Source organism: Nilaparvata lugens, chromosome X, assembly GCF_014356525.2.
Source record: "Nilaparvata lugens isolate BPH chromosome X, ASM1435652v1, whole genome shotgun sequence".
Taxonomy (NCBI): Eukaryota; Metazoa; Arthropoda; class Insecta; order Hemiptera; family Delphacidae; genus Nilaparvata; species Nilaparvata lugens.
In genome coordinates this window covers 80,099,567-80,119,970 of record NC_052518.1, presented here as the reverse complement: position 1 = coordinate 80,119,970, position 20,404 = coordinate 80,099,567, and the positions used below count along the sequence as shown (strand labels likewise).

Genomic DNA, 20,404 nt, shown 5'->3' with positions numbered 1-20,404 from the left:
CAAAACCTGTACTTTTGCATTATCAAGATGATAGGGAGACAGTCCTTATGACAGATGCTTGTAGTGTTGGAATCGCTGGATGTTTATGCCAGTTAGATGACGACGGAGCTATGAAACCAGTATCTTACGTTTCTCGAAGATTGAGTAAAAATGAAGAAAATTGGCCAGCAACTCATTTAGAAATGTTAGCTGTAGTATATTGCATTTCACATTTCAGACCCTTACTCTTGAATAAAAAGTTCACAGTTATAACTGATCATAGTAGCCTCCAACATTATAGAAACATAAAAGAGCCAAACTCTCGTCTTGCTAAATTAGCAGCGAAATTAGTCTATTATGATTTTGAAATTAAGTACAAGCCAGGGAAAAATCTCCAGCTCATAGACGCATTATCAAGAGCTCCCATAGATGTACCAATTGAGAATGAATGGCAAGAAATCAATACAATACAATGTGCAAATATAGGCTTATTACAGAAACAAGACCCATATTTAAATAAAATATATCTTGCGATTCATGACCTAAATGCAGCAGAAAAGCAATTTGCTAGAAAATCCCGAAGTTACTTGCTTAAAGACGATATTCTATATTACAAAGATTCTCAATACAAAACAAGTTTTCTCCATATTTTAGCACTTCCACAATCTTTAGTTCCACAAATCCTACAACAATTTCATGAGTCTGTTCATTTTGGCGGTCACTTAGGAATAGAAAAGACTATTTCCAAAATAAGAGTAAAATATCACTGGCCAACAATGAGACAAGACATCATTGATTACGTTAAATCCTGTCCAACCTGTCAAAATACAAAAACAGCAAAAACAAAACCAGCAGGATTGTTGAAGCCGATAGAAATTCCAAAACAACCATTTCATACCATATGTATAGATGCAATAGGCCCTTTATCACTGAGCGGAGGTCGCTATAAGTATATATTAGTAGCAGTAGACCGAGCTACAAGGTTTGCCTTCTGTGAACCAGTAGTTTCCATTGATGCAAAAACAACAGTTAAATTCTTCACAAATTTTTCCACTACGTATGGATTACCGAGAGTCATACATACAGATAATGGTACGAATTTCAGGTCAGAATTAGTAAAACAATTTTGTGTTTCACTAGGAGTGACGCAAAAATTTGGCTCCAGTTACATGCCAACTAGTCAGGGCATAACTGAAAGATATAACCATACGCTAATAACTATGTTGAAATGTTACATAAATGAAAAGCAAAACAATTGGCATTCCAACATAAAGTATGTGTGCTTTGCCTACAATATTTCATATCAAGAATCTCTAGGATACACACCTTTTTATCTAGTACATGGTTTTCATCCACTCAGCCCTTTCGATGTAGCATTTTTACCCCCATCAGCTGAAATAGATCGATTTCAAGTGCTACACGATCTAGCTGAAATTCGGTCACAATTACCGAATATAATACAAAAGGCCCAACAACGACAAAAGATTCGCTTTGATGAAAAACATAAACATGTAGAATTTCAAGTAGGAGACAAGGTGCTTGTATCGTATCCACCAAACGAGCCTGACACTTGTAAAAAATTCAATAGTCATTTCAAAGGCCCTTATACAATTTCTAAGAAGATTTCAGATCACAACTACGAAGTAATTTTAGAAAAAAGAGGTCAATTTGTTCCAGAAGTAATACATGTCCGTAGAATGAAGAAATTTTACAGTAGATAAAAGATTCCATTATTATGATTAATATTCAAGTATTTTTGAAATATACTCATCAGAATATAAATGTAAATTAAAACCTTATCACTTCAACTGAAGAAAGAAAAAAAACCTTCGTATTGTAAATTACGTTTACAATAATTGAAGATTTTGTTTGAAAAATACAAATACTTCAATAATTTCACTCATTTTAATGTAATTGTCACAAGCATAATTTCAGAATATATTATTGTATATTCTTGAATATTATTTTGCATAAAATTGACACTTCTTTAAGCTGTTACAATTCTGGAAAAATTTGATCAGATGAGCTTGTTGCTGTTGATTTATCAAATTCTCATTTTCATCAATTATTATTTTCTTACTTCTATTTAAATTATTATACTTCAATACTTATTTTTGTTTTTCACTTATCAATACAATACAACTTATATTGAGAAAGAATAACTGATCACTTATTATTGATGAGACATTTAAAAACCCGAATTTCTTTGCATTCATTTGAAGTCAAATTGAGTTGAGTAGGCCTATTCATTATTTTCATTAATATTATGGAGATATATTCATAGCATCTCCATTATTCAACAATTGATAAGAGCATTCATTACCTTTTTATGTGAATAAAGTACCTTTTTATGTGAATCTATAATAATTGAATAAATTTATAATGAATAATTTGAATGAATTTATTGTTGAATAAATTGTAAATAAAAAGTAATTTGAGAAAATTCATACATACATTGATTATTGAACTATTCAAGAGACAATTTAGTATGCTACTGCAATTATTATTTTTATGTACTTTGTATGTAGGTAATCAAATTAATTGTAAATAATCAATTTATCAAAATAACTTGTGTATATAGAACACAAAGAGAGACAACGAGTAAACTATTGTAATAAAATTTTGATTCAAATATAATATGATAATATTGATATTTAAAATGCACAAAAATAAAGATCTATAAATTAAAGTAAAATGTTTTAATTTACAGTAGCGAATATTCAATCAATAATATGTAGCAGTGAATCTAAATGCCAAACAAATAATAAATTTAATATCTCGATGTAAAATAATTATTATTAACTTTTCAGAAGCCAGAACCCACCCGGTAAGTCATGTTTCCTCAAGCCCTTCCCTTACTATTTCTGATATGGTGTATGGAAACAGCAGCTGTCAAGGTGTTCTCAGGAGTAATTCTTCAACCAATTCCTCACGTACACGCTTATGAAGCTTCTGTGCCTATCAGCTACAAGACGAACTTTCCAATGGCGCAGATGACTCTTCTCCAAGCGGACAAAGTATTCCAACCCAGATGCCCACTACACTCTGATTGCTCGATCGAAAAAGTTATTGAGCAATTATACAACTCAACAAACGAAATCATCAAACATGATCACCAGAAAACCTCGAAAATGAGTCGCACTACTCGGTCGATCGACGCAATAGGAGACTTCCTACACTTCTGCTGCGGCACAGCGACAGACGGAGAGCTCCATGGACTCGAATTCAACGAGCAGCATATCACAGACCACCTGAATGCTTTCCAAAGTCTCGTGAAAGAAGACCATCAAGATCTAATCAAAGTGACGGGAGAATTAAACCTCTTCACTAACAACATCTCTAATCAGTTCCATGCAGCCTACAAACTTTTCAAAAAATCACAAGTAGCAGCAGATGAAGAACTCTACACTCAAATGATTGCATACGCTTTTCACATATACTCACATCTATACCTCATTGCCAGACGAAACTTCATCACATCAATAAAAGAAACCTGCCAACAAAAATTAATACCAGCAAACGTCATCAAACCAGAATTGTTATTGAAGGACCTCTCTCAGCTACAAGAGAAGATGAATTCAACAACAAATCAACAGTTGGCGGTCGATCTCAAAAATTATCAGCAGCTATATCAACTTCCAATAACAACATGCCGAGTCACAGAAGAAGACGTTACAATCACGGTGAAGATTCCAATTGTCACGAAAGCATCGAACTTCACTTTATTCAAGTACATTCCCACCCCACTCAGCTGGAAAAACCAATCGTGTTGGCTGCCAAGAGAAGACATGATCATTGCGAAAAGCGGAAACACCATTCAAGTTTTGGCCGGAAAACAACTAGAGCTTTGCCAAGTACCCAAAACAAAGCTCTGCTATCTACCTAGACAGCAGCATTCAGGAGAATTATCATCAAAATGTACGGAGCATCTCGTTATGTCATCAACGTTACAACAACTACAAGAATTTTGCGTTTTCACCTGTACAAGCAACACGGATGCCGTCCAAATTCTAGAAATGTCACCTACGGTATTCTATGTCACCAACATTCAACCAGGGACATCAATTAAATGTGAAGGAGGAGAAGAACAACTATTATCGACTACTCTTCCAGGAACAATTCAAACATCTATCCCGTGCAACTGTGAGCTACAGGAGAAGAACAAAACACTTATCAGAAAGACATTTCCTTGTGACTCCCGTGCTCCTCTAATTCCAAATATTCAACACTTCTTACCTTTACACTGGCTAAATATTAAATCATTAAAAGTAGATTCTTTTCAACCACATAGAAATCCTCATTTTGATAATTTTACTGATATTTTGAAAGATGACTGGAATGTAACAATACCAACATTGTTTATTCATAACAATATAGCACCAGATTTATTTGAAAAAGTAACACTTCCAAACAGTTGGTATGATATTTTTAATTCTACTTCCATGGCATTCTATTTTATTTATGCATGGTTAGCACTGATTACTTTGGCATTACTGTACTTCATAAATAAGATTCACATGCTACTGACTCTAAAAAAGGCTCAAGAAAAACCCACAATACATAGAATATTATTTTATTACTAATTATGGATTTTTCATTAGTATTATAGTATGATTGACCTTTTGCATATTATTTTAATGTATTACTTATGAATAGGCTACAATTTTTATTCTAATTTTGGATTTTTCATTTGTATTCCACGATTTACCTATTGAATATTATTTGAATACATTATTGATTGACTTTTCATTTGTCTTGTATGTATTAAATATAATAAAATTTGAATGCATTATTGATTAATATTATTTAAATAATTGTTAATTTTTCATTTGTTTTCGATTTAAGAAAATAATTTTATTATGTCTATGCATTATTAATTAATATTATTTAATTCATTGATTTCCAATTATATCAGTTGAATAACCTATTTTAATTTTTGTCTATTTTATTATCGGTATTATTAATGCATTATTGATTTCTTTATTAGTATGGAATAAGATCCAACTTAATTAATTAATATTATTCAATTATCATTTTTTAATTATAAGAAAAACAATTATTATTATTATTATTATTATTAATACATTTTCATAGTTAGTAGGATTATTTGTATTATCATTGGGTATATATGTATTTTAACGAGAAGAGTCATTGTTTTATTGAATTCTTTGAATAACATTTTTTTTAAATTCTATAAATGTAAAAGAAAAAATATCTATATTCAAGCTACCACGACCAAGATGATTATTACTGAATAAACTATTGACAAGAAAGAAGGAATTTATCAAATTTATGTTACCATATTGATTTAATGAACTGTTAATGTAATTATTATGTTATACTCTCAATCAGAATGTGTATTGTGAATTATTGTTCAATAATTGTCTCTTGCTTTGCACTTGTAGAGCCAGGGTCGGCTCTTCCCCTAGGGGAGGGGACATGTCACGATAGTGACAGAACCGTGTCTCAAAAATAATTTAATTATAATTTTTTTTAATAAAATACAGTACTTTCAATTATTTTAAATGTTATAAAATATAGTATAATTTAAACAAATTCATTTTCATCTTAAACTGCAGAGCAAGAGAGGAAAACGTTCTATTCAATAAAAATGTCTTAGCAAAGCTTCCACGCCATTGGCTAAGAACTTAATACAAACTCAGCAGTTGCGCTGACAAAATTTTCATTCCTAAAAAAGACCACTCGCTTCTCGTTCAACTGCGGTATCGACCACGAGTCCAGGTTTACCCAGGAGAGTCAGTTCCATATTTTCTGTAAGTTTCTTTTTCTTTAATTTTCTTTCAAAATTCATTGTCATCCTTTTAAACAGTAATATCTCAAATAATAATAATAATAACAACAATAATAGAACGTTTTCCTCAACATATTTTTTTTAATAAATTTAAATTCTTAAATAAAATCAATTTCATTTTAGATAATTAAATATAAGCCAACGGTTTCATAAGAAAGGGCGTAATTGTTTAAAATAAAATTTGTTTTGTTTAATCATCCGTATTACCGATTTTCAACCTTTTGTATCTTTTTAAATATTGTTCAAAATTGATAAGAACTTTGTGTCAATAAAAACTAAATTACTTTTCCAATTCTTACTTCTTCTATTTTCATCCTATTTCAAAAATTCAAACACCTTGTGTGAGTCAAAATTTTTATTATCAAAATTTCCAAGTTTTTGTGTTTTTTTCTTTATATAAAAAAAGACACTGGTGGAGGCGTTCCTGTTCCTGTGAGGTAATTGAATGAATTGATCGAGACCCATACGATTTGGAGGAATCTGGGGATTAATTCATTCAATTATCCACAAATTTAAAGATCCTATAATTTTTGGTAGTGTGCTTTACCAAACATCGAGTAGAGGCACTAACCACTAAGAAGAATACAATCGATCAGTAGGCCTACTAACGAATTGATTATTTGAATAAATCACATTAATGTGAAGAACATAAATAGATGATGAAATAACACATAACAAAACACTTATAATCTTTTCGTTAGACTGGTCATTTCTCTTTATTCCATTTATTTGTTACAAAATGTATTTTAAAAAACGTTATTTTCATGTGAATTTCTGGAAATTTTAATGCAAAAGAAATGACCAAATGTGGGACAAGAAATGTAGAAAAAAAACGTTCTATTCATGTTCTTTTCTGAGAGTTTTTACATGTCCAGTATAATGTGAAAATGTAAAAACCAAAAAAAAAGTTATTTTCAAGTCTCAGTTTCACGTACTTTTCACCTGAGAAGTTGAAACATTTTCAAGTGAAAAAAATGGGGTTCTCTCGACTTTTCCACCAGAATATGACGTTATAATGTAAAACTGGGAGGTCATAATTTTCACGTGAAAAAAACGCTCTTGTGTTATCTTGGACTTTACTTTCACGAGAGGGAGAGTCATGCATATTTAAATACATTTTTAGGTTATTAAATAAATTGGCTAGCAGATTAATTCAGGAAATAAAATCCTTATTTTCTAATTTGTTAAGATTTTATACTTTGAACTGTTATTTGTTCTAGAAATGTTCAAACACCGGATCCTGGAGGAAAATCTGAATGCTTCAAAAATTGAGATTGAATTGAGGTGCAGTAACATAAACCAGTATGTAGCTCAAAAAATTGCTACTTTAAACAGGAAGAGATTAAAGTATTCTGGAGCACCACAATAAGGACCTTTCTGAATAGATAGATAACATGGATATGAGTTATTTTAATAAACAACTTTTCACATTATTTATGTCTTAACTATTTTAATTCCTTAATTTTTCATCAATATGTCAATAGACATCTATTCACTGAATCCAATTCACTTATATTAATTATAGATAATTAAACAGGTATACTCTCTTGTCTGATGCTAGTTGCAGCTAGGTTAGAATATTCTAATCCTTGGAAATGTTATCTTCGTCCTAAGCTGCTCTCCTAGATTTAAAAGAGGATTTTTTTCTAAAAAGGGGACAGACTGCTTATGGATGGCTATTGATCTGTAATGATATCAATACAGCTGGTTATGTATTGACATCCATGGATTTCTATTGATGTGTATTGGTATCAATAGGTATTTGGGCCAATACACATCAATACATATCCATGGAAATGTATTGATGTGTATTGATATCAATACAGCTGGTTATGTATTGATATCCATGGGTATCCATTGGCCCAAATACCTATTGATATCAATACATTTTTTTATTGATCTCTATTGATCACTTCCACTAGGGATACGTTGATGTCGTCCTCCTCCTCTTCAAGAGAAACCATAGACAATGTGATGTACTCCGCAGCACACAGATCAACAAACATAAACAAAAAAAAGAAAAACAATACATATCTGAATGAAATAAAATTTTTGACCATATAATACAACTCAATCCCCATGTTCTTCCTAACCAAGAAAACATTTCCGATCGCCCCTGATGGAAATGCACGCTTGCCGATCGAAAGTAGCCTACTCCATTTGCTTACTTAAATAATTGTCTGCAATGTGTTTACCTTCTTATTTTCACATGCAACAGTCAAATTATGTAGCAGTATTGAAAATATCTGCTGAGTGCATTCCATCATGCAAATGAACCAGGGAACAGAAACAAGAAATGATTACGGATGATGGACTGGAGTATTGCTACATGGAATGTAAGGACAATGATGGAAGCAGGAAGAATGATGGAAATAGAGATTGAGATGACAAAGTTCAAAATAGAGCTGGTTGCTCTCCAAGAAACACAAAGAAAAAAAAGGATTTCTCATTGTTATATAGTGGACCAGAAGATAGAACTGGAAATGGGGAAGTAGGCTCATGATGGGAAAGCGGCTGAAATTATCTATTCTTGGATAGATCTTGGATATCGTCCAGTAACGGTAGGTAATAGATTGTGCCGAATCAGAATTAAAGGAAGGTTCAAGAACATCTCAATAATATCTGTGTTTGCGTCAACTGAGGATGTGAATGAGGATGATAAGAATAGTTTTTATGAAGCATTAGAAAAATAATGTAAAATAGTACCCAATATAACATGCTGATTGTACTAGGAGACATGAATGCACAGATTAGAAAAGATTCCATGACAAATATAGACAGCAAGAACACCATGCATGATGTCTCAAATGAAAATTGTATTAGGCCAAGTGAATTTGCAGTTGCAAATAATATGGTCATCAGTAGTGCATGTAGAAAGGATATATATATGGGTACCTGGACATCACCCTCATCAGGAACAGTAATACAAATTGACCATGTGCTGACATCCAAAAGGCACGCCTCATCCATTATGAATGTTAAATCACAGAGAGGGCCAAACTGCGACTCAGACCATTTCCTTGTATCAGTCAAGGGTTCCGGCATCACCATTCGCGAGGATCTGACTGTGGAGCGTCTCAAGATCCTCAACGCTGCGGCCGACCGTCATGGGCATAGGAATGTCTGGTCATCGGACGGGAGGATCAAGATCTCTATCGGCGAGGGAGGATACAAGAGGGTCCACACAGTCGAGAGGATGACCGACCTTCAAAAAATAAAGGTAAATTAAATCATTTCAGGATTCAATGACTAAGGTGCCCTTCACTACAATAATAGGAAATTCGTATTAATACATTTCACAGTAGATATACCTTGGCATTTTTCATGAGCTGGCTTTCTGTTCTATAAATGAATCTTCCCACTGCTATTTATAATAATTATATATGAGGCAATTATTTCAAACTAAGGAGTTCCACATTTGTTAATAGCTACTGATTAATAATTTATTTTGATATTAATTCCCAAAACTATGTTCAATGCATCAACTACTATACTCCAAAGGGTACTTAGAGAATCATTATCTCTATTCTTACTAATAATTATTACATCTCTTACCAAAATTATTTCCATAATTAATAATTTTCGAAATGCTGAATTTCAAATAAATTGGATGATTAACATACGTTATAGATATGGATGTAATCTATAGGTAAAGATAGTAATCTCTTCTATTCTTCTTCTCCTTCTTGTTTGTCTTCTTCTTCTTCTTCTTCTCTTCTTCTTCTTCTTCTTCTTCTTCTTCTTCTTCTTCTTCTTCTTCTTCTTCTCTTTCTTTTTCTTTTCTTCTTCTTCTTCTCTCCTTGATTAATTCAAGATCACAATACGATGTTCTATTTCTTATTCTATAGTTCAGTTTCATAAGTTCTTCGCAATTTGTGCACATTCCTTCTTTTCTTCCCTATTATTATCATTATAAATAAGTTCTAAATAATGTGTTTGTCTTTTCGGTCTCAAAATTTTATAGTTTTTTCAAAGTTTGGAATTTTTTAATTAATTGTGATTGATTTAATTCAATTTTGAAGTATTTTCAATTTGAAAATAATTTTTGTGTGTTTTGAATTGTAAATAAATAAATTGAGTGTGTAATAGGAGAATGAGTGACACATAACCTAACTACATTTGGACTGTTGTATAAATTAGAATTGGAACCGTTTTGGGCATAAGCCTGTGGTACTCTTCTGAAAGTTGTGTAATTTTGAATGATTGAATAAATAAATAAATAAAATAAATAAAATTATTTTCCCTGTGATTTTTCCACTAGCTATCCAGCATGTTCAAATGTTTATTTCTCTTTCTATATCTATTATTATCTTTCTACCTTTTCTCTTTCTATCTGATTACCTTCTACTAATATCAATATATTATATTATAATATCCATATATTTATCCAAATAATATTCGATTCTTTCCCAAATTAAATCATACTATTCCTCTTCAATTTTATGTGAATATTATTCATTATCAGTTGTATTATGACTGTATCTTTTCTCTATTGATAACTTTCTTCAAAGATTTTTCGTTTTTCTGCTGGCTTTTTCTTCTCTTTTTCAGTTTTTACTGGATCCCATTTTGCTCTATCTCCACCATGAACACGATCTTCCACTACTGGATTTCATCTCTCTCTATCTCCACTTGGACTCGATTTTCCACCACTGGATTCCATCTCTCTCTGTCTCCACTTGGACTCGATCTTCCACTACTGGATTCCTTCTCGCTCTACCTCCACTTGGACCCGATTCTTCCACCACTGGATACCTACTCGCTCTATCTCCACTTGGACCAGATCTCCCACTACCAGTTCTTCCTCAATCTTCATCTTATTCACCATTAGGATTATTCATCACATCTACATCTTATTGTGTTTAGTGAATTTTTTGAACTAGGGCTTTAAATAGTGAAGGGAACCGAACTGTCAAGGCATACTGAATGCACTCGAATCAAGAGACTTTTTCATTCAGGTTAAGTTTTATCAGTTTCATCCTCATTTTCCCCGGCATGTGTTGTTCTGAGGTCGGTTCACAATTGGTCTGCTGCTTCCATGATGCCTCTCACTGACACGTCAGCTCACTCGCCCTCAAGTAGGTATGATTATTTCAATAATAGTAATAATGACGCAGGTATGTTTCTAGCAAATAAGCTCCACTCTTTCAAAAAACTTTTCAAGGCTGCTCACCTTAACGTACAATCCCTCAGTTGCCACATTGATGAACTCAGAGCAATCTTCCGTTTTCAGGACTTCAATATAATCGGAATTTCCGAATCATTTTTGAAGCCTAGTATTTCATCAAATTTTGTTGCATTGCCTGGATATAATCTTTTCCGGAATGATAGATTAAATAAAGCTTGTGGGGGTGTAGCAATTTATGTGAAAGATGGTATCAAAACAAAATTTTAATCACATCTAAACAAGAGTATTGTTCCAGACCAGAGTTTATGCTACTTGAATTATCCTTATCTAGTACTGATAAATTACTCGTTGGTATCTGTTATCGCCCACCAAAAATAGGTCATTTCACAGATTTCGAAAATGCCTTGCTTTCTCTTATGCCTTGTTATAACCATATACTAGTTATGGGGGATATGAACACTGACTTGAACATGACAAATCGTAACTTTGACTACTTTCAACTGACTACAATTTTCCAATGCCTAAACATGACTATTTTACCTCTCGATCCAACTCATCATACTAATGAATCAGACACACTCATTGACCTTCTCATTGTTGGTGATCCCAATGAGGTTGTTCAAGCAGGCCAAATTTCAGTCCCAGCTATTTCTAGACATGATTTGATCTACTGTGTACTTTTCCATAAGATATCCAAGCCAGAACAGAAAATTATCACTTATAGAGACTTCAAAAACTTTGATGAAGCCGCCTTCCTGACTGATGTGGCTCAGACTCCATGGCATCAAATTGAAGCATTACCCTCAGTTGATGACATGGTCAAGACTTTCGAGAATCGGACTTTGACTTTGTATGACAAACATGCACCTTATGTGACAAGGAGGATTAATAGAAAATGACGAGTACCGTGGATGACTGAAGACATACTTAAGATGATGGGACGTAGAGACAAAGCACATAGAAAATTTAAAAAGACATTTGACTTGGACAGTTTGATAGAGTATAGGAGCCTTAGAAATAGGGTTAAACAGGAATTACGGAACTCAAAGATTAGGTACTTGAATTTGTTTATGACAAACAATAGACAAGACTCTATTTCTAGACATGATTTGATCTACTGTGTACTTTCCCATAAGATATCCAAGCCAGAACAGAAAATTATCACTTATAGAGACTTCAAAAACTTTGATGAAGCCGCCTTCCTGACTGATGTGGCTCAGACTCCATGGCATCAAATTGAAGCATTACCCTCAGTTGATGACATGGTCAAGACTTTCGAGAATCGGACTTTGACTTTGTATGACAAACATGCACCTTATGTGACAAGGAGGATTAATAGAAAATGACGAGTACCATGGATGACTGAAGACATACTTAAGATGATGGGACGTAGAGACAAAGCACATAGGAAATTTAAAAAGACATTTGACTTGGACAGTTTGATAGAGTATAGGAGCCTTAGAAATAGGGTTAAACAGGAATTACGGAACTCAAAGATTAGGTACTTGAATTTGTTTATGACAAACAATAGACAAGACTCTAAATCACTTTGGCAGGGAATAAAAGAATTCGGGCTTGGCAAACAGGAATCGAATCCACAAATTGACTTACCATTGAATAATATAAATGACCATTTCGTTTCACACTCTAACCAACGCGACGAAGTTGTCATTGCTAATCATATCGATGATCTTGAAGAGCAGGTTACAAACTTAGATTTACCAATCACTGATCAATTTCATTTCCATCCAATCTCAGAAGAAGACACTTTCAGAGCAATTCAACATATTCATAGTAATGCTACAGGTGTAGACCAAATTCCTATTAAATTTATCAAGAAGATGTTATTTGCTGTTTTACCAACCATTACATATATTTTCAACAAGTCACTTGAAGAAGGCATTTTCCCTGAGAACTGGAAGTTTGCTCTGGTTCGCCCTCTAAATAAAGTTCCATCACCCAATAAAGTTGAGGATTTTAGACCAATCGGTATTTTACCGGCATTGTCCAAAGGGCTAGAAAGACTCATTCATGCTCAAGTTGTAAAATTTCTAGACAACAATAGTAAGCTTCATAACTTTCAATCAGGCTTTAGAAAATTCCATTCAACTGAGACAGCTCTGCTTCGTGTCACTGATGATATAAGGTTAGCTATGGACCAAAGAAAATGCACCATCCTCACCCTATTTGATTTTTCTAAAGCATTCGATACTGTTGATCATACAGTCCTTCTGAATAAGTTGGCTATTCTTGGTTTCAGTCACAACTCTTTAGTTTGGTTTGAATCCTTTCTATTAGGTAGGAAACAATGTGTATCTGTCGGTGACAAAAAGTCAACTTGGAAAAACTTTATGCATGGAGTACCACAAGGTTCAATTTTAGGCCCTCTCCTCTTCACTTTGTATGCTAATGACCTTTCTTCCATTATCAAATTCTCCAGTTTCCATACTTATGCAGACGACCTTTAAATCTATTTAAGCTGTCCCATAACAAAAATTAATGAAACAGTTGGAATAATGAATCAGGATATCAATTCGATAGTGGAATGGACAAAGAAAAATGGCCTTAAGCTTAATCCCATCAAAACACAACCCATAATAATTGGATATTCTCGTCTTATAAACAATATTGACCTTGAATCGATTCACAAAATTAGTGTAGACGGTAATGACATTCCTTACTGTAGCGCAGTTAAAAATTTAGGCATTATTATGAATAATACTCTTGACTGGTCAGAACAAGTGAACAAAACTTGTAAAAAGGTATTCTCAGCCATTCATGCATTGAAGAAAATGCACGATATCCTCCCTAGAAACATTAAATTATTATTGGTTCAATCTCTCACCTTCCCACATTTAATGTATTGTAATTCTGTTCTTAACGATATGCAAGTCACTCTGAATGATAAACTACAGCATTGCCAAAATTATTGTCTACATTTCGTCTACTCTCTCCAATGCCATGATCATATCACCCCAGCCCACATTGCTAGTTCAACATTAAAGCTTCCCGATCAGAGGCTTTTTTGAATAGTCAAGCTTGTTAGAAATATTTTGAAATATGGTAATCCAAATTATTTTAAAGATGATTTCAAATTTGTCTCTGAAGGTAGGAGGATAGATGCTTCACATACTAGAACCGGAGATACCCAATCATCGAACTACTATTTTCACAAAATCCTTCTTAGTCAGTGCCTGTCGTGCATGGAATACACTTCCTGTTTCTATCAGGTCTATCGAGAGCCGAGCAAGCTTCATCCTGACTTTAAAAAAACATATTCTGGAACAAATGACCGAAACTGTCCGGCCCTAGAACGATCACATGACAACCATCCCTCACCCATTCCACCAATATAAACCTTTAAACCATGTTATAGAACGAATATATATATATATATATATATATATATATATATATATATATATATTATATAAACTCATGTTATTTTAATTATCCACTGCATACTGCTGTATATTACTGAAAGTTGATAACCCTGATCTACTTTCAGCCTACTTCATTTTATTAATCAATTATTTCATCTTATCTACCTATATAATTATTTTACTTTATCAATTTTATGTTTTTTCCTCTTTAATATTCATATTGAATAAAACTTTTACAATATTTCCATTAATAAAGAAATCCTTTGTTCAAATAACGAAATTAACGTTTTGGTAGAGAGTTAGTGGGGAGGATATTTTTAATATTCTTTCCGAAGAATGGACATTGATATGTCCAAAGCTCCGCCAATTTATGTAGATGCATAACAATATAATTATCTATAGTTATTACAAATTGCTTTTTTCATATCACATACAGTTTAATAATTTTTTTCTTGGTCTATATTATGTAAATTCATCTATAATTTTGCTGTATTGTAAGCTATTGTATATAAGTGTATAAGCCAGTATATATTTTAATCTACATAAATAAAGTACTCAATCAATCAATCAAGTTAAGAGAAAGGCTGTCAAGAATCGGATATGGAAGAGGTGTCAGAAGGTGTGTGATAGACATTGAAAGCCTTAGAAATGAAGAGAAGGCTAGAAGGGACGAGGAAGAACTGGGTAGACCCATCCCTGATGAAGGTGATGAAAGAGAGGTGCAAGAATTGGGTGATAATACGAAGAATACAATAAATGACGTTGCCCAAAGAAGCCTTCTGAAGAGGAGAAGGGAAAGAAGTATGATGATTAGTGCAAGGAGGTCATAAAACAGAAAAATGAGGATGGAAAGCTGATAGTGTAGAAATATACCAGGAGGAGCGGTGCTAAATATTCTGATAGTCGGAAAGTAGCCAACGAACTCTGAAGGAGGAAGAAGAGTATCAAACAAAAAAATCACTGTAGACCAAATATTTGTAATGAGGCAGATAATGGAGAAATGTTATGAATATGATATAGATTTGAATACAGTAATATGATTTTTGTCGACTTTTGCCAAGAATTTAATAGCATCAAGAGAGACAGAATGATGAGTGTGCTAAATGAGATGGGTGTCCCAAGAAAGTTGACCAGTCTCATAAAGTTGACAATTTGTGGTTTGACGGCGTAAGTTGAGATAGGAAACAAACTGAGCCGCTCATTCAATGTCACAACCGGTGTTAGACAAGGTGATGCACTGTCAGCAACCTTCTTCAATTGATTCTTGAAACAATACTTCAAAAGGTAGGTAATACAATACTCAGCAGAACAAGTCAAATACTGACTGGCCTATGATTTGGTGCTGATAACAAGGAATTTTGATAAGTTGAAGGAGATTTTCAGTGAAATGGAAGAGGAAGCAAGAGAGATGGGTCTTGAAGTTAACATTGGAAAGACTAAGTACCATGAGAATGTCTGCAAATGAAAGAAGAAGGCAAGAAGACAACTTGATACTATCAAGATGATTGTGTCATTGAATATTGTCAGTATCGTCAGTGAATATTTGAAGATTTATTTTGGAGTAACACTGACAGCAGTGATGCTGACAATAAGACCAGCCAAGAAATATGCAACAGAACTATGATGGGCAATCGAGCATATTTTGCCAATCAAAGGAGTTTTACGAGTAAGATATCAAGAGCAACTAAAGTTAAAATGCACAAGATGTTAGTAAGACGGTTTGTAACTTATGGAGTTGATACCTGGACATTTCTGAGCAGAGATAAAAGAGTTCTAAAGTCGTTTGAGAGAAAGATGTATCGGAGGATCTGGGGACCAGTGTGTGATGGAGGGGTTATGATGGGGACGAGTAACAAAGGAGGGCCAAGAACGAGGTAGATGCTGGACGTTTCGAACAATTGGCTGCAAAGATCCTGGAGAAGATTGGCGGGGAAGACGATTGGAGGCATTGTGTTGAGGAGGCCAAGGTCCATGACTGTAGAGCCAACTAAAGTAAAGTGAGCATTCCATTGCCTATTGTTGAATGCTATTCTGACAATGGTTTTCTAACAAAATGTTTGAGTTAGTCTGGTGAAATTCCACTGATGTACTTGATAAAGCAAAATTCATTATTTTACTGTCAGTATTACTTGGTGAGAATCATTATGCTATTACATAAGGAGTGCTGACAGTTTTCCATTCTCATTTAACAGTTTTGAGGGAAAAGTATTGTGTTATTACCTGCTATTCGAATGGATATGACTTTCTGTGATTTTCAGAATATCCAGCCGTAGAGAAGAGGATGGATGCTAGTGATGTGGCCAAGTTTCGTGAAAATTGTGACGTTTAACAGACAATTAATCAAGAAATTGTGACTGTGAGGAAAGAAGAATTCAATGAAGAAAGGGATAAATTCCCAGTGCAGTTGAAAAAGAAGAAGAAGAAGAAATAAGAGCTGGCTCAGTAAGAGTAAAAGAAGAAATTCAGGAAGAGTAATTGATTGTAAAGGATAACGAAATTGAATATGAAGATGCAGAAGGCAGAGACAGAGGCAGATGACAACAGTGCACGGGCAATGTAAGAGAAGAATGCTGTGATTGAAGAAGAAGGAAAATCACTTGATTCAATAGGAGAATGAAGAAAATGTTGATACTTTTAAAGGTGATGATAAAAAAATAAGAAAAGAAGATAATGAAGTATTTCTACAAGAATTAATAGTAAAAGAAAAAGAGTTTGGCGATATTTGGGACTACATAGGAGAAGGAGAAGACGAAAACAAAGAAGATGAAGTGGAAAAAGATAAAGAGACACGAGAAGATGATGATTATGATGTTGAGGAGGACGAGGAGAAGGAGGAGAATGATCACGATGGAGTTGCGTGGAGTAGGAGTGGAAGATCTTGCAAATGTTCAGTTCAAATTCACTGGAAGGGTGCCTAAAATTCCAGTACGAATACACAATGAATTTTAATAAAATGACTGAAATAGGAAACATAATACAATTCAATGTATGTAATTCGAGGTAGTGAAGCGTTCCTTTTGTCTGTGCATTCAACTTTTTCAAACTCTCATAGGTATCAAATAGATATAAAATATAATACAATTTTATTTATTACTATGGTAGTGGGCGTTCGGTTTGTCTAAGCAATCAACTTTTTTAAACCCTCATAGGTCCGCTACTCTCCACCCTCGCCGCTATACTATGTTTTCAGCCTCCCTTAGAGTCTAATGCTCAACTAAGTTTACCGGTAACGCTAAATTTAGGACAAAATAAAGTTTTGGTCTCACTCAATGGTTTGATTGAATAAAAGCTAGAGTGTAGTGGCTAGGATCTATTCCATTGTTGCTAAAATTCAGTTGAATAATCAATAATCAAATGCTTGATTTGAAGCCATAAGATGTTCACGAAATTGTTAGGGGTGGGGGTCAAACACCAGGAGGGGGGATATGGATATAAAATACATCTCTAAGGAAATGGGGTCCGAGATTTTTCCCCAAAACACTACATTGAAAGAAGTAATTATATGCTTAATTTTTCTATTTAAAGTTTCAATGCAAATATATTAGTCATTATTAACAAGTACCTAGTGTAGCATTGGATATGTATCTTGAATATACAGAGTGGCCCAGAAGTAGATATTCGGTTGTACAGAGTTGGTGAGAATCATGAAAAAAAGCATTATTTATATTTTACAATGATAATTTGACAGTAGATTTGATTGGTGATTAAACTAGTAAAAAAAACTAGAGAAGCATTGAACTGTTTCTATAATTCTCATCAACTCTGTACATACATAAATGATTGTCTGATATCTGATTTTGCTTGCCTTTTCTTCTGCTTCCACTGTAGCTCCGTTCAACTTGATAATTCTCACATACCTCTCTGATTGTGCCTCAATTTTACCTACTCTATCCAAGCCTTGGCAATTCTTTCAAAGCTATTCAGCAAATTTGTTGATACTGTAAGAGGAATAATTATAATACTACTGCTGTTTCAATAGAATTATTAAATTAAATTGATAGGCCCACATTTACATTATTTGTTTGATCCTTGGGGGGCCTAGGTTCTGTCGAACCAACAACCAAATGAGTAAAAAAATACTGCTTGTGGAGCAGTACCTTTGGTCAAACGATTACTGAGATGTGTAGTGTACAGATATTTGTATAGTTCTGAGAATCAAAGTAAGTGAAATGTGAAATAAAGGAATACAAGATTAATCATTATAATATTTGCATTTTATTCACAGATATGCATTTTATTCACAGATATGTATTTTATTCAAAGATAAGTTAAATTTGTACATTTTATCCACAATTAGTAATATTCACAGGGACGGTATTTATTTACAAATTATTGACTAGTCGTCAGGAATATCTGCGTCATTGCCTAAATCCTCTTCAACTTCGACGTCGCCCATTGGATGCCCTCTTGCCCGAGTGGCACTAGCATGTAACAATCGACCAAGACTGGCCATTGCGAATTGATGTTCGGTAGGGGGGTGGTCATCCATTGGGGGGATGTGTGGATCGACTTGAGGTGCAACCCTGTAGTTAAAAACAAAAATTCAAACAACTTCAGTCTTCCAATATTTCACAAAAAATAGTGTAACTGAGAAACATTTAATTCATTGTCAATTCAATTCGACTGTTCATCTTTGTAACAGATTTAAACGTCTATTTCATATTCGACAAAAAACCGTCGCTGTAAACACACCAATTTTGGGCGTATATTTGACTGCATTTCCAATAAGAACTCTCAATAAAACATTCGTACACCTTAGTTGAACCAGTGTAACAAGTTTTAAACTTTCTACTATGGTTCTCTGAAAATCTTAATTAAATTCGAAAATTCTCTGTTCATCTGCATTCAAAAAGAAAACGCAGATTCAACACAACAACACTTTTCAATACAACATTTTGTGTACCTTAGCTAAACTTGTGTACCAAATTTGAACATTTCCTCTCAATCCCTATTCAGGGCAAATCGTTGGTGTAATTTTGAGTGGGTGAGTGAATGAATCAGTGCCATTTCGCTTTCATACTGTACGTTCTTAAGTCGCGCACGTCCAAATAAAAATGTTGCCGCAAGATAGCATTACTATTATTTATAATATTATGAAGAAAGACTTGGCTTATACGAGATACGAAATACATGTTTGACACATCATCACGTCTGAACTACTGACCTGATTAACTTGAAATTTTGCATATTATAGATTTTCAATTTACCAATGATGGTTATAGACCTATTTTTGGTTTGGCAAGTTTTCAGTACGTCCAGTTCTCGGTTCGTCTAGTTTGAAATTCATAAAGTTTTCATAGCCTGGAACCGTGAAGTCCCCATCGTTACACCGCTTGCTTCCAGTATGTAAATTTTTAATATCTTCAAGTTTTTATTTGTCAAGTTTCCAGTTTGTGATACTTTGCTTAAGTGGTCATAGATAAAATAGCGTATTCAAAGATTTTATCTTCTATCTTCTTCTTTTATCTATATCTTCTATCTATCTATAATATTATGAAGGGAAGACTTGGCTTACACATGTAAGGGATAGGAAATATACGATTGACCCATTATCACTAATGAACTTGCAATTTTGCATTAAGATTCTGAATTCACCGAGGATGGTTATAGGCTTATTTTCATTCTTATAATATATATCAATTTTCATCGGAACATATTTATTCAATATTATTTGTGATTCAAAGTTTACGCAACGATAAAAGCCAAAAGTCCAACAAAACAGGGCATTCTACAAGTGATCCCGTGGCGTAATTGGTAGCTTGCTTGACCCAAGAATGGAAGGTTGCAACATAGAATACATAACAATGAGTTATGTATATGTCTAAATAAGTGTTCTTTACTCCGTGGTTGCAGGTTCGAGACTGATCAATTGTTTTCACTTTCCTTGCCCTATTACCATAGGTAAGGGAAGTATTGCTTTCCCCAAAAAAATTTTGGGTGATTTTTGGGTGTTGGTCTGTGTGTGTATGTATGTATGTGTGTGTGTGTGTGTGGTGTGTGTGTGTGTGTGTGTGTGTGTGTGTGTGTGTGTGTGTGTGTGTGTGTGTGTGTGTGTGTGTATGTCTGTGAACACGATAACTCCATTCCTAATTAACCAATTGA

General features: G+C 33.7%; 1 protein-coding gene across 1 annotated transcript in view; it reads right to left on the bottom strand.

The window, feature by feature from the left end:
- Nucleotides 1-18,530: 18,530 nt before the first annotated feature.
- LOC111062708 (cilia- and flagella-associated protein 91) overlaps nt 18,531-20,404 on the bottom strand; it is a 49,232-nt gene continuing 47,358 nt past the window's right edge. The window contains exon 4 of the mRNA XM_039442071.1: nt 18,531-18,825. Coding sequence (XP_039298005.1) covers nt 18,668-18,825 — 158 coding nt within the window. The 3' untranslated portion in view covers nt 18,531-18,667. The remainder of the gene's footprint in view (nt 18,826-20,404) is intronic.